Source organism: Pan paniscus, chromosome 16, assembly GCF_029289425.2.
Source record: "Pan paniscus chromosome 16, NHGRI_mPanPan1-v2.0_pri, whole genome shotgun sequence".
NCBI classification, from domain to species: Eukaryota; Metazoa; Chordata; class Mammalia; order Primates; family Hominidae; genus Pan; species Pan paniscus.
Window position 1 is genome coordinate 28,838,669 of NC_073265.2, and position 15,328 is coordinate 28,853,996.

At 38.3% G+C, this 15,328-nt stretch overlaps 1 protein-coding gene across 5 annotated transcripts in view; it reads right to left on the reverse strand.

The window, feature by feature from the left end:
• Positions 1-15,328, reverse strand: part of FSIP1 (fibrous sheath interacting protein 1) — a 190,927-nt gene that overhangs the window by 3,958 nt on the left and 171,641 nt on the right. For 3 of the 5 annotated variants that reach the window (XM_003826556.5, XM_008951956.5, XM_055098840.3), the window contains one exon: positions 2,199-2,911. In XM_003826556.5, coding sequence (XP_003826604.2) covers positions 2,865-2,911 — 47 coding nt within the window. In that variant the 3' untranslated portion in view covers positions 2,199-2,864. Of the gene's footprint in view, positions 1-2,198; positions 2,912-15,328 lie in introns of those variants that run through there. The other 2 variants (XM_055098839.2, XM_063596535.1) reach the window with 2 other exon arrangements.

The window sequence follows — 15,328 nt, forward strand, 5'->3', positions numbered from 1 at the left end:
AAGACTAAAAAATGTAAAATTTGGAAGGAATCCATAAATGTGTGTGTGTCTAAATACAAATTATCATGTGAAGAAAAGGCCCAAGTGTACCAATAAGCAGACCTTGATTTTTGGATGGGCTAATCATGAATGTGGAATACTAACCAGTTAATTTCCAGTTTTAATGAAAACAGATCAAAGAAGAAATTTTATGAGTAGGTTAAAGGTCTGGCTTTGAGGTCTATTAAACACTAGAAAGGACTGGCTGGGTGAGATAAAATCTTCCTTGTTGATTTTCACTCTCATTCTATAAATACTCATCTTTCTGAGTAACAATGATCACATACAAATGTAAATTGCCAAATCATTTTATAGTACCAAGGTGAAGAAGCAGGAACTAGAAAGTGTTGATAATAGCTGTGGAGTTAGGAAAACTGATCTGAAGGAAATAATTCTTTGAAATGGCAAAGAATTAAATACCATCATTCATTCTCAGAAGAGTTCAACGTTTGAAGTGCTGGGAGATAATTCTAATTCATTCTTGGATAGTGAAGCAAAACTGATTGAAAATACCAAGATAAGACAGAAAAAGTGACTGGAAAGAGGAGCTTTTCTTCCAGGCATGTTCCAGTTTCACCCTAAGACTGGCCTTCAAATAATCAGGTTGTACTGAAATAAAGGACTTGTTAAAAATTAAAATTATGTCATCGAGATGATAGCTTTTTTCCTCCTCCAACAGTTTATTGTCATGTGTTGTGGGAGAGCTCAAGTGAACAGCAATAAACTCTAGGTCTTATAAGAATGTACATACAATAAAGGTTGTGCCAGTATTTTTTTTTTTCTAAAGAGTCACATGTAGAAAAGCCTCCAGTATTAAGCTCCTGAATTCATTCCTTAAATTAATTGGCTCTCTCTCTCTTCTATAATTTATTTTTCTTTTTATTTTTGAGATGAAGTCTTGCTCTGTCGCCCAGGCTGGAGTGCAGTTACACAATCTCGGCTCACTGCAACCTCTGCCTCCCCGGTTCAAGCAATTCTCCCCCCTGCCTCAGCCTCCCAAGTAGCTGGGACTACAAGTGCCCACCACCACGCCCGGCTAATTCTGTATTTTTAGTAGAGACGGGGTTTCACCTTGTTCTGGAAAAACACTAAGCCCTAAAGGGAAATCCAAAATAAAAACATCTATTTTTAATAACACTTTCTATCTAAATCAGGGTGACTTTTTTAAAAAAATCCGGAAGCTTTGTGTTGAATTATGTTACAGACTTAGTTACCAGTCCTTGTTAGAGTTACCTTCAGTTGACATGCTATGAATGGTCTCACCTCTTTTATGGCAGAATTCATTACTTAAAATCACTCTATTTTCTTCCCCCTTACCTAAATAACAGAAAGGCTCACTATGTCCCAAATATCATTGGCAGAAGCAAACTATAAAGTCATAAGCCCTTTGCAGTGCAAGTCTAGAAATAATTTTACTCTGTGTTTCTTTCTCTCTCCCTCTTCCCTCCCCTTTTTCCTTCCTACCCTCCCCTCCCCTCCCTCCTCCTTCTTTCTCTCTCTCTCTGTCATACATACAAACATCAAATACCAGAAAAGCATAGATTTAGAAAGCTGAACTCCTCTGAAAGGCTGACGGACAACACTGGCCCCTCTCTGCCCCACAACAAATTCTCACCCATGTCACCTTTGCCCTCTGATTCTTCCCACCCAAACCCTAAAACACAGAGTGTGCCTCATGGCATTCCTATGAGAATCTGAAATCACAACTTTTAACTTACACTTCCATCCCACAGCAAAACTCTTGGCATCAAGATAAATTATATGTAGCACATTGACATCAGCATGAACAATTGCTATTTTAAATGAACAAATAGTAAACTGAAATAGTGTCTGGAAAAAGAAACTGCCTATCAATACCTCTGAAAATAGTAGCTATAGAATTCCTCATTTTAAAAAGTCAAGGAAATTCCAAAAAAACAATCATTAATGTTATTCAGTATCAGTGGATGAACATGTGCCAGCAAAAACAATGTTATGTATACATTACTCAAATTTTATTAAAGGCAGCACAATAGCCCGCTCATTTTTTGATTCAGAAATAAACTGGACTTCCAATTCTAATGCCAACTCATCTTATGGAATGTCAACGTAAAATTTTCTCATGAATCTAAGTTACTGACTTGTAACTAAACCATCTCTCTTAAAATAGTACTGCAGACTTTCTTTTAAAGTAGCTCATCTTTATTTGATGCAATCTAAAAGGCCCAAACTCTGAAAGAAAATAAGAAACTATTGTTAACTATTATTAACAAAGTAATATATCAAATAATTCACTCAAACTCCTACTTAAGAAACATGTCATCACCAATAAGATAGTAAAGGCTCTTCTAATATTGCTTTGTTGAGACAATTCATTTCATCTTACGGCAGGTTGTACCAGTTTCACAGACATGAGACAAGTGGGAAGAAGGAAAAGCAGGGCCACAGCAAAAATTCCCAGTGACCACCATGATCTGTCTGAATCACAGTAGAGGTGAAACATACAAAATTGAATACAGGACAATCACAGCACTTCAACGAGTTTTACCCTAACACGTATACATTAAAATGTTTGTTGGTTTTTATAATGAATCCTAATATGGTAAGATTAGCAATAAATTTATAAACAATGGTCCCAGAAATTTTAATGAGCAAAAACCATTGAACAATTAAACCCCAAGTCTCAAAAATATCAAGGAAATATAATCCACAAAGAGCGACTCCAAATGTCAAAATCAATAAAGAATAGTCTCTGCAGTGCATTCATTGAATTCAAATAATTCAATAAGAAATTTAATTTAACTTCATTACCAACTTTCTGAAAAGCACACCCAGCAAGTCCTTGATTAGGGTTCTTTACATTCTTCTGCTGCATCTTTAGTCTCCTGCTCATCTGCACATAAAAACAATAACCACAGTTATTAGAGATTCAGAAATGTATGCATAATTAAGAAAAACAACTCAGCCTATAAAATATTAAATCCCTTTACACATGAGGCAATAATCACACTCTCATTTAATACTTACTGAACAGTCACCACGAGCTGCAGACAAAGTTTACGAGAAAAATAGAAAGATCAGGGCGCCTACTCTCATTGAGCTTACAGCTCAGGGAGAACACTACAGGTTTTGGAGCTAAAATGATTATGGATGTGGAGACACACACAGAAGTTAATATTCTGCTTTCTACTAAGTTTCTGGGAAGTACAGCGAGACCAAAAGTAAATGTTATATGTAGAATAGATAAGAGCTGATCGCCTTTCATTTCTTGAAGTGAGAAAAAAAAATTGTGACATTAACAGAAATGGAATGGAAATATTTTTCTACCCTTGGTGAGAAGGTTATCAGAAAATGCAGAATTGACAATAGAACTAAATTTTAAAAAGACAAAGAGAAACAGGAGAAACTGGAACCTTCATGCACGACCGGCAGGAGTGGAAAATGGTGCAGTAGCTTTAGAAACAGTCTGGCAGTTCCTGAGAAGGTTACCATAGACCTGGCAATTCCACTTCTAGGTATAAGCCCAAGAGAAATGAAAGCATACATCCATACAAAAACTTGTACACAAGCGTTCATATCAACATTATATGTAATAGTCAAAAAGTGGAAACAACCCAAATGTCCATCAAATGATGAATGGATAAGCAAAATGTGATATATCCATATAATTGAGACTTGTTCAACAATAGAAAAGAGTGGAGTATGGATACATGCTACAACATGGATGAATCTTGAAGACATAATGTAAGAAGCCAGTCACAAAAGGCCATATGCCGTATGATTCCATTTATATGAAATGTTCAGACTAGGCAAATTCACAGAGACAGAAAGACTGGTGATTGCCTAGGGCTGGGGTTGGGGAAAAATGGGAAGTGATTACTAATACCCAAAATGTTGCGTTGTGTGGGGTGGAAAAAATAAAAAATTGATAGTGGTGATGGAGGTACAACTCTGTAAATATACTACAAACCATTGAATTGCACACTTTTAATGGGATGAATTGTAGGAAGCTGGTGAACAGTGGCTCCCCAAAACTCACATCCTCATCCCTGCAACCTGTGAAAGGGGTCTTTCTAGATGCAATTAAATTAAGCTTCTCGAGATAAGAAGATCATCCTGGATTCTCTGGGTGGGCCCTATATTCAATAAGAAGTGTTGTTATACAAAAAAGACAGAGGGAGATTAACACACATAGATGGAGGGAGGCAATGTGAAGACGGAGGCAGAGACTGGAGTGACATGGCCACAAAGCCAGGAATGCCCATAGCCAGGAGAAGCTGGAAGAAGCATGGAAGCGTTCTAGCGTTCTCTCCTAGGGCCTCCAGGTGGCGTGTGGCCTTGGTGACACCTTGATTTCAAACTTCTGGCCTCCAAAACTGTGAGAGAATAAATTTCTGTCATGGTAATTTGTTGGGACAACCATAGGAAACTAATACAAATACATGAATTATATCTCAATAAAGCTCTTATTAAAAAAAGACTCAACCTTGTAATGAAGGGCAGATGACTTGCAGTTTCAGAGCAAAGTGATAAATGTAGTGGTACTGTCAACACATGGAGAAGAAATATTAAACAGGATGTAGAGGCAGGTGGGATGAATGAAAAGTGGATCACAATACCCCCATGCATGAGGTGGGAGATGATGGGACATAATTCCACGCCTTCGTAAGTGCTATTCTCTCACTATGGAGTGTTCTTTTTGCCCACCCAGCGAATAACCATTCATCCTTGGAGGCGCAACTTAAATGCCACCTCCCATCCCTCTATAGTGTTGTCTATGTACTTTGTCCTGAAGCTCTTACTATGTTTGTCCCACCCTACTGTAATTAAGTGTCTGTCTTTAGGCACTTAAAAATTTTCATCAATAGACCTAGATTGAGTAATAAAAAATTTTTCATCAATAGACCTAGAACAACGGTCCTCAACTGGGGGAAATTTTGCCCCCAAAGAACATTTTTTGCAATGTCTGGAGACATGTTTGTCTGTCATAACTGCAGAGGACACTACTGACATCAAGTCAGTAAAAGCCAGGGATTCCATTAAACACCCTACAATGCACAAGACAGCCTTTCAAACGTCCAACTCAAAATGCTAACAGTGCTGAGGTGAAAAACTCTTGGAACTTAGAAAAGCATCTAATACACAGGAGAATCCCATGAAATGTTTGTGGGGTAAATCGATGAATGAATGGATGGCAGATGGATGATGAATGAATAGCATGGAGCCCTGGGGTTTTAAAGCATGGCTGCACAGCAGAATCACCCAGACCCTGTTCTCAGAAACTGACTTAAATGACTGCTGCCAGAACCCACCCCTAGAAATTGACTTAATTCATCTGGGATGGAACCAAGCTGCTAATCTGTTTTAAATCTCACCAGGTGATTCTAACATGCAGCCAGAGGTAAGAGGCAGCACCTGCTAAGGAACAGACTCAGTATAGCTTAAATGCCAGGCCGGCTCAAGGCAGATGGAAGTAGAGAGACTGGGCAATCAAAAGTATGCAAAGCATAGATAGTTCCATACTGGTTATATGTGTCTCCAAATAAAATATTAACGAGGAAAGAGTAGAGAACTCAAGGGAGGGTCCCAAGGCATGCTTGCTCTGACTAAGAGGAAGGTTGCCCAAAAGAATGACAAGATGGATGGCTGGAGAGATCACAAGACAATGTGGATGCAGCAATATCTTCGTTAAAAAGAAATTTAAGAAGAAAAAAGCAGACATTCAGCAGATGGGAAAAAAGATACTTTCTGTACATTATTTTCACTACCACCATTTATTTTTGATAATCCTAAAGTAGAAGTAAGTAGTAAACCATTCAGTCCGGAGCTTCTCACTCTTTAACATGCACACAAATCACCTGGGGGGTATCTTAAAATTCAGGCTCTGATTCAGTAGGTCTACAGTGGGCCTGGCACTCTACATTTCTTTTTGTTGTTGTTGTTGTTGCCCAGGCTGGAGTGCAATGTCATGATCTCAGTTTACCGCAACCTCCACCTCCCGAGTTCAAGCGATTCTCCTGCCTCAGCCTCCCAAGTAGCTGGGATTACAGGCATGCGCCACCATACCCGGCTAATTTTGTATTTTTAGTACAGACGGGGTTTCTCCATGTTGGTTAGGCTTGTCTCAAACTCCCAACCTCTGGTGATCTGCCCCCCTGGGCCTCCCAAAGTGCTGGGATTACAGGCGTGAGCCACAGTGCCCGGCTGAGACTCTACATTTCTAACAAGCTTCCAGTTGATGCTGACACCACTAGTCCATAGACCTAGTTTACAGTCACAATAGCGGATCTTCAGTAACTTTTTACTTTACCCAATTTGAATGAAGCAACAGAATCAGAAGTTTCCAATAACTGATAAAGTGATAAGGACATTACAATTAAATATCAAAACTCTCAAGCATGCCTTTGTTCATTTTATACTGCTAAAACGATAGAGAAAATGATCAATAGCAAATATTTATATGAAAAGTCTACCTCAAGAAGAATTAAAGAAAATTAGTTGAAAGTAAATTGAAGATGTAAATTAATCAAATATAAACTTACTATACACTAAGGTTTTATATTAAAAAATGAATTCACATTAGAAATTTCTAATATGGCATCTCTGATATTTTGACCAAATAAACTCTGGAAGAGGGTTGGTTTGACTAGACAAAGGGAGGTTAAGTCACTAAGGGCATTGAAGAAGCAACGTGTAGCCTTGGAAAAGTAATTTAACAAATAGTAACTATGAGGTCTGAAGGCACACCCTGTTTGAGACAAACAGAAAACTATTAAGCCAATGATGAGTTAAGGACTTCCCCAAGAGCAATCCAAAATATTTTTAATGGAAAAGATCAGCTAATAGGGTCACTGTTTCTAGAATCTCACTGCTCTCCTGCAAACCAGTAAGACTATACTATAACAAAGAAAATTTTCTCAAACAATCTAGTTTCCTTGAAACTGTTCAGGTGGTATGACTAAGGACATATACCAACACACACCCACTTCAAACCACTGCAACACCCTTACCAAAAGTCAATCTGCCGGCAACCAGGCCTCATCCAGCAAGTTACAATCAATGGGCAAAATTTCAGCCTCAAGTATATTCAGATTATATAGTCGTCATTATTAGTAGAACTTTTTTTTTTATCTGAGGATCCCAATAAGATAACATACTTAGCTTTCTTTCATCTAAACTGAAATCTATAGTTTTCAAGTGTTCACAGTGAAATCCTGTCCCTAGCATTAATTTAGCAGCCTGGACATTCCATCCCAGGAACAATGATTTCAGCAAGTCTGGATAGGTCCTTGGACACAGCTAGAAAACAAACAAGCAAAAAACTCCCCAGATGATCTTGATACTCACTGTGGTTAGGAATAATGCTCTGTGGTTTGTAACAGGGCTTCTCAAACTTTATTGCCGGGAAGTATCACCAGGGATCTTATTAAAATGAAAATTCTCATGCCTTAGGTTGTGGGTGGGCCCTTAGGGGCCCTGCATCTCTAACAAGCTGCCAGTGGTTGGACTGCACTACAAGCAGAGGAGACTTACAACATGGAATGGAAATTCAATGTCTCCAAAGGACCAAGCCCATGAAGTAGAGAGGGCTAGGTGGGGGCTATGTCCTCTTGGAGAATACACATGCCTTCTAAGGGGAGCATCTGCTACTCAGCTCCTGTGGGTGGTGGTAGAACTTGCTGATTTGTCAGAAATGTCAGAAATCTAGCCTTTTATGGAAAAATCTCCTGACATTGTTCAATGTTAAACGCCATGTAAGCCAACCAAGTCCAGTCCCAGAGCTAATCATTTTATTTGAATGTTCTCATTTGATCCTCATTACAACCCTACAGGGTATTAAGACATCTTATATGATAGACAGGGAAACCAAGGTGTAGAGGAGAGAGAGAGAAATTAACTAACTTACCTAAGATCTCCATCTAGCAGCAGAGCAAGGATTCAAACCCAGGTCTTCCCTACCCAGAACCCATGTTCCTAACCACTAGGCCACCCTCCCTCTGCTAATCTAGGTTCTAGCTTGGGATTCTGCTACTTACTTGGACTCCCTTAATTTGGTCCTTTGAGTAACGAATCTGCTCTTTGGTTTTATGTTCACAGTTTCAATTTAGAGTGACCAACCATTCCAGTTTGCTAGAGACTGAGGATTTCCTGGAACATGGAACATTCAATGGTAAAACCAGGACACTTCTGAGCAATCCAAGACAGTTGGCCACTATAGTTTTCATTTAGGGGTATTATTTTAAAAAGAAAACAAAACTTACATGACTCTTGTTGCATTTACTATAGGCTTTTAAACTGACACACAATTGTACATATCTATGGGATACACAGTGATATTTTAATACATACAATGTCTAGTGGTCAAATCAGGTAAATTGCATACCCATCACCTCATTTATCAATTCTCTGTGTTAAGAACATTCAAAATCTTCTCTTCTAGCTATCTGAAAATATATATTATTGTTGACTATAGTCACCCTACAGTGCTATAGAATATTAGAATTTATTCCTCCTACAAAGCTATAATTTTGTATCCTTTAACAATAACTCCCTATCCCTTCCTCCCTGCTAACTTATACAATTTTTCAAGAATACTGTTCATTCAACAGGTCCAACGAGAAATTCCACTTTGTTTTTCTTAAAGAATTAGTGCAGTTCTGTCCCCGTTTTTTACTGCACAACTGATTTTGTGTCCGTTTTTGCCCTATTTTACTATGTTTGTTATTTGCTAATACCATGTTCATCTTTATTTTATGAATTTCTGTTAACAATTAGCTCAAATGCTTAGTAGGAAGGGAGAATACTATACAAGCATAGGTGGCTTTTGCTTTGATTACCTAGAAAGCAACTCAGTATTAGATAATTTGATTAAATACTAGACTAACTCACAGACCTGATGCTTTTTGCTTCGGAAGTGCCAGTACATTCAGGATTGTCTCTGAGGTTAAGTGTGACCTGACAACACTTAATCCCCACTCTCCTCATGCTCCCACAAGGAGGAACTTGCAGTGGAAGCATGCTGGCCTCACTTCACACCCTCCACACTGTCCGTGGGAAGTTAAGTTTGGGAGATGAAATCGCATGCTCAGCTGAGCCCCTGCCTCCTCAGGAGTCAGCACCCAGCTCCCACCTGACCCTGCTCCCCAAGGCTCCATGCTTTGCTCCTCCACCCTATTGGTTTTACATGGACAGGTCTCCACAGATGATGCCTGAGATTTTCCATCTCTGCCAGTGACTGGGTGGGTACGTTTATTTTAAAGGCATAGCATTGGAAGCCTGTCTGGCTGCCCACCCGGATCATGACAATCCTCTACATTTCATTAGCAATAAAGCGAACCTCCTTGATCTCCATTTGTCGGAATCTATCTCTCTCTCAGTTGGTTCTGACCTGGGTGGGGAAGAGAAGAGTGCTAGTTATTTGTCCTGTAAAACCCCAGTAACTAGTGAGTACAATGCTGAATTTACTGAACCTTGTATTCAAAAATTCAAATAATAATGGTTACCATGAAGCTTAAAGCACAAACATTGATAATGTGTTTCACATTGAAAATTTTTAATACAACTGACAGGCAAATCCTTGTTTTTCAATACCACCATTTAAATTGGTCTTCAAGGTCACTGAGTTTGGTTGTAGTTGTGAAGCCTTATCTGACTCTGCCTTTTAGAAGCAGAATTGAAATAGTTGGAACAGAACTCAGCACATCAAGGAAAAGACAACTACGTATCAGTAATACTTGCTATTGAAAGAGAAAACAATAAATGGCTTTTCTTATTTTCTTCCTGTCTGCTTCCAGAAATCTAATCCGAATCACACTCTTGTGTATCTATTTCCTGAGAAGGAGGTAGAACAGAAATGTAACAGCCAAACACGCAGCAACTCCTCATTAGTTATGTCTTCAAAGGGCTTTTTGTCAAGAAAACTGACACAGCATTCAGTTTTGATGCACACTTTTGTAGAAAGCACATAATGTACAATTTAGTATTTTAGAATAAAATTGATCAGCAAGTTATTTTAATAATTATAAATAATGAGGTTAGTAAAACTCCAACTTCAGATATTCTAACATGCTCAAAGTAATAATGTAAGACCTATTCCTTAGAGCTTATTATGTAATAAACAGAAAGTAAAATATGGTTCACATATTCACACCTATGACATCTTAATCATAGTCACAGGGTTAATTGTTATAATTGCATATTAAGATTATCTGGTATAATCAGAGCCATGTTCTATGTCTCCATAGCTTCTTTCCATTAAGTCACATTAAGTTCCAATTCATTCCATCTTGTCATGCTCTACCCAGTGACAGATCTGCATCAGTGTGACTCATGTTCACATAAAAATAAAGTCATATCTTAGCAAATTACTTTTCTAAACCCCCCTATATATGGACTCCATGGGAATGAGATCCCATACACAAGAAACGATTGCATCCAATTTTGTAAGTTTGATTTCAGAAGTCAGAGGAGATTCAGATACTTTCTAATAAAAACGCTTTATCCAAAAAGAAGGACAATATACTGCAATTTCAGAGTAGAACAAAGTTTTCACAATTCATTTATTAAATGAAGATCTTTGGTGTGGAGAAAGCAAACCACACCCATCTAACTGAATTGCATTTGTAAGTGAACTCTGCTGCTAAATAAAAACATTACAGCTGGAAGTTCTAGTCAGCAAGATGGCAGAATGGGAGTTGCTCAGCTCCCATACCCCCAACAAAAATCCAACCAACAACTATTTACAGACAAGAATATCTTCATTAATACTCCTGAACTCCTTGAAAGTGAAAGGCTGAGACACCCCCTTGGACCACATAACTGAAAAAAGCCTCATTCAAGGGGTAAGTGGAATAGAGGAATGGTTTCACTTTCACCACATCACCACTCCCCCAAACGCTGCCACACCTCAAGCCAGCACAGCACCACACACAGAAGATTCCCCTGGGCCCAGAGTTTCTACAGTGGGAAAAGAGAGTTAGAGGCAAACATTCAGCTTCCCCAACATTCTGGGACCCTGAGCAGGAAGCCCACTCATTATTATCTCCCGGGAAACACTGGGAGTACAGGCAGGGCTAGACCACCTAGGATCAGCCAGAAACAAAGAACAAAAGTGAGACTCACAGAAACGAGCACATGGATCTTGCAGTGGCTCTGCATTCTAGCCAATGGAGGCACTCCACCAGAGAAACCGGCCCACAGCATTAGCACTGTCCTGCAGGAAGTATAGTCAACAGATCTGCCAGGCTTCATTCCCTAGCCAGATTCCCCACCTAGATCTGGTGCTCTCCTTAAGCCTTCCCCAGGCCAGGCAGCAAGGGCAGGTCAGTGATTACCTAAGGAGGGTAGCAAAGGGCCCCACCCAACCCCAGCAGCCAACTAGCCTAACCCTACCAAGCCTTCATGTTCTGCTTAAGGCTTGCCAGGCTAGGAGGCAAGTGCAGGTCAATGAATGAATATCTATGGACAAAAGTACCTGGCCCCACCCAACTCCAGCAGTTGCATGGTGACCCCACAAAGCCTCAGTACTTTGCTTAAGGCTTCCCTGAGGGAAGCCTGCATCCATGCGTTTCTCTAGACGATAGCCTGGCCCATCCTGAATGGCTGAGCACAACAGCAGAAACCTCACCCAGTCGCTGAGCCCAGCACACAGACCTGCCCAGCTACACATTAAAAACAGCAGTACTTCCCAGCCAGGGAAAACAGCATGCAACCCTGTGCAATCAGAGGCTATTACAGAGCCCAGCCAGTAGCTCCACCTTAACTGTGGAGTCCAACTAGTGATCTGTCTCATCAGACCACAGAGCACAGCCAGAAGTTCCACTTGACCTCAAAGAACAGCCAGCAGGCTGGCCCAACAGCAACACCAACAGCAAGGTGTACCTGTCTGGGGTTGTTACCAGCTGGCCTATCCATAATCAAATGCTAAACTAACTAGTGAACGTCTACCACTGTGAAAGAAAACCTTCCAGGCCAAAAGAGGTGGCCATTTCCTCAAATGTGTAGACAACAAAGTTTAGAAAGAATCAGGGAAATGTGACACAACAAAAAGAAACTAATAAAGCCCCAATAATGGACCCTGAAAAAAATGGAGAGCTATGAAAAAAGAATGAAGAAAGCCTACATAAATCTATGGGACACCATCAAGAAAACTAACTTTCTTATAATAAAATTCTAAGAAAGATATGATAAAGAAAAAGGCCCAGAAAATATATTTAAGAAAATATGGCTGAAAGTTTCCAAAATTTGTGGAAATATGACAACATCCAGGTATAGAAAGCTCAGAGATCTCCAATTAAATTCAAGCCAAAGATGAGTGCACCAAGACAAATCATAATCAAACTATTAAAAAACAAAGACGGCCAGGCGCAGTGGCTCACGCCTGTAATCCCAGCACTTTGGGAGGTTGAGGCGGGCAGATCACGATGTCAGGAGTTTGAGACCAGCCTGGCCAATATGGTGAAACCCCATCTCTACTAAAAATACAAAAATTTGCTGGGCATGGTGGTGCGTGCCTGTAGTCTCAGCTACTCAGGAGGCTGAGGCAGGAGAATCACTTGAACCCAGGAGGCAGAGGCTGCAGTGAGCCAAGATCATGCCACTGCACTCTGGTCTGGGCAACAGAGCAAGACTCTGCCTTAAAATAAAATAAAATTAAAATTAAAATAAAACAAAGACAAAGAATCCTGAAAGCAGTAAGAGATCAGGAACGTATCGTATTCAAGGGAGTCCCAAAACAGCAACCAGCAGATTTCTCAGCAGAATCCCTGCAAGCCATAAAAGGGTGGGATAATATAATCAAAGTGCAGAAGAAAAACAAAACTGGCAACCAAGAATACTTAACTTAGCAAAGCTATTCCTCAGAAATAAGGGATAAATAAAAACTTACCCAAACAAACAAAAACTAAGTAAGTTTATCACCACTAGGCCTGCCTAACAGGAAATGCTAAAGGGAGCTAAGCTGAAATGAAAGGCTCCTAATTGATACATAAAACTTATAAAAGCAAAAAGCACTAAATGGTGTAAGACATAGTCATATTCAGAATAATACTGTAAGGATGATGTGTAAAGGAATTTTCTCTGTATTATGAGAATTAAAAAACAAAACTATTAAAAACAAATGCAGCTATAATAAATTGTTAAAGGAATCCAAATTACAAAAAGATGTAAAATTTACATCTAAATCATAAAAGATGTCGGGGGGAGGGCATTAAAGTACTGAGATTTTATATGTGATAAAAGTTATCAGCTTAAAATAGCCTGTTATAATAAGATATTTTGTTGTTGTTTTTTTTATTTTTTAAGGAGATGGAGTCTTGCTATATTGCCCAGGCAGGGCTCAAACTCCTGGGCTGAAGTGATCTTCCCACTTCATCCTTCCAAGTAGATGGGACTACAGGTATGCACAACCATGCCCAGCCTGTACAAGATGTTTTATATAAACCTGATTGTAAACACAAACAAAAACCTGTAATAGTTGCACAAAATATAAAAGGAAAAGATTCAAAGCATACCATCACAGAAAATTATCAAACCACAAAGGAAAGTAGCAAGAGAGGAAGAAAGAAACAACAGCTCTACAAAACAACCAGAAGCAAATTACAAAATGGCAGTAGCAAGTCCTTACCTATCAGCAATTACCTTGAATGTAAATGGATTAAAGTCGCTAGTCAAAACACATAGAGTGGCTGAATGGGTTGAAAAAATAGTAATAAAAGGCCAACTATATGGTACCTGTGAGAGACGCACTTTACTAGTAAGAAAATACATAGACAAAGTGAAGGGATGGAAAAGTTACTCCATGCAAATGAAAACCAAAAGAGAGCAGGGGTTAGCTATACTTATATCAAACAAAATAGACTTTAAGTCAAAAGCTACACAAAGAGACAAAGAAGGTCATTATATAATGATAAAGGGATCCTTTCATTAAGAGGACATAATTGTAAACATATACACACCCAACACTGGAACACCTAAATACATAAAGCAATTATTACATGATCTGAGAGATAGACTGCAATAGTATAAGAGTAGGGGACCTCAATACCCCACTTTCAATGATGAAGAGATCATCTAGACAGAAAATCAATAAGAAAACATTGGACTTGAATTACACTTTAAATCAAATGGACCTCACATTCATATACAAAACATCACACCCTACAGCAAGAAAATACACATTCTTCTCAAGCACACATGGGACATTCTCCAGGATAGGCCACAAAACAAGTCTTAATGAACTTAAGAGGATTTTAATCATATTAAGTATCTTTTCTGATCACAGTGGCATGAAACTAGAAATCTATAACAAGAAATATTGGCAAATTCACAAATATGTGGAAATTAAACAACATGCTCCTAAACAAACAATAGGTCAGAGGGGGGAAAAAAGGAAATCAAACTATATTTTGAGACAAACAAAAATGGAAACACAACATATCAAAACTAATGGGATGCTGACAAAAGCAGTTCGAAGTGGGAAATATATAACAATAAATGCCTATTATCAAAGAAAAAATCTCAAATAAACAATCTAATGTTAAACCTCAAAAAACTAGAAAAAGAACCAACTAAGTCCAAAGTTAGCAGAAGAAAGAAAATAACAAATATTAGAGCCAAAATAAACGAAATGGAGACTAGCAACAATAGAAAAAATCAACAAAACTAAGAATTGGCTTTTTGAAAAGATAAACAAAATTGACAAACCCTTAGCTAGACTAACTAGGAAAAGAAAGAAAGAAAACTCAAATAAATCAAATCCTCTGAACTCATCACACCATCATGTAATGGGAAGATAATGATTATGACCATATTTTTGTCTCATGATAGTTTTAGCTTATACAAAAAGTCTTAATATAAACGACCAAAAATAAAGAAATGCTTAAATTATGATACATCATAAGATACATTGCAGCCACTATAATGAATGATTTAGAAGAATATTTAATAACACAGAATGCTCAAAATATAAAAGAAAAAATATCAGAATATATTATAAGAAGAATATGAAGACAATTTAAAATATACAACTAGAAAAAAGATGAATGTTAATATTAACAATGAATAGGTCTGGACAATGATTTTATCTTCTACACTTTTCTGTATGTTTCAAATAGCCTTCAACAAATTTACATTTGTTGTGCTATTAGAAAGCAATAACAAATACTTTTTAAAGTCTTTAAGCTCAAAACTTCTGCTTATTTAAAACAAAACGAAAATGAAGTGAAAGAGGAGACATTACAACTGATACCAAAGAAATACAAAGGGTAATTATGTAAAATTATATGCCAACATATAATAACCTAGATATTTT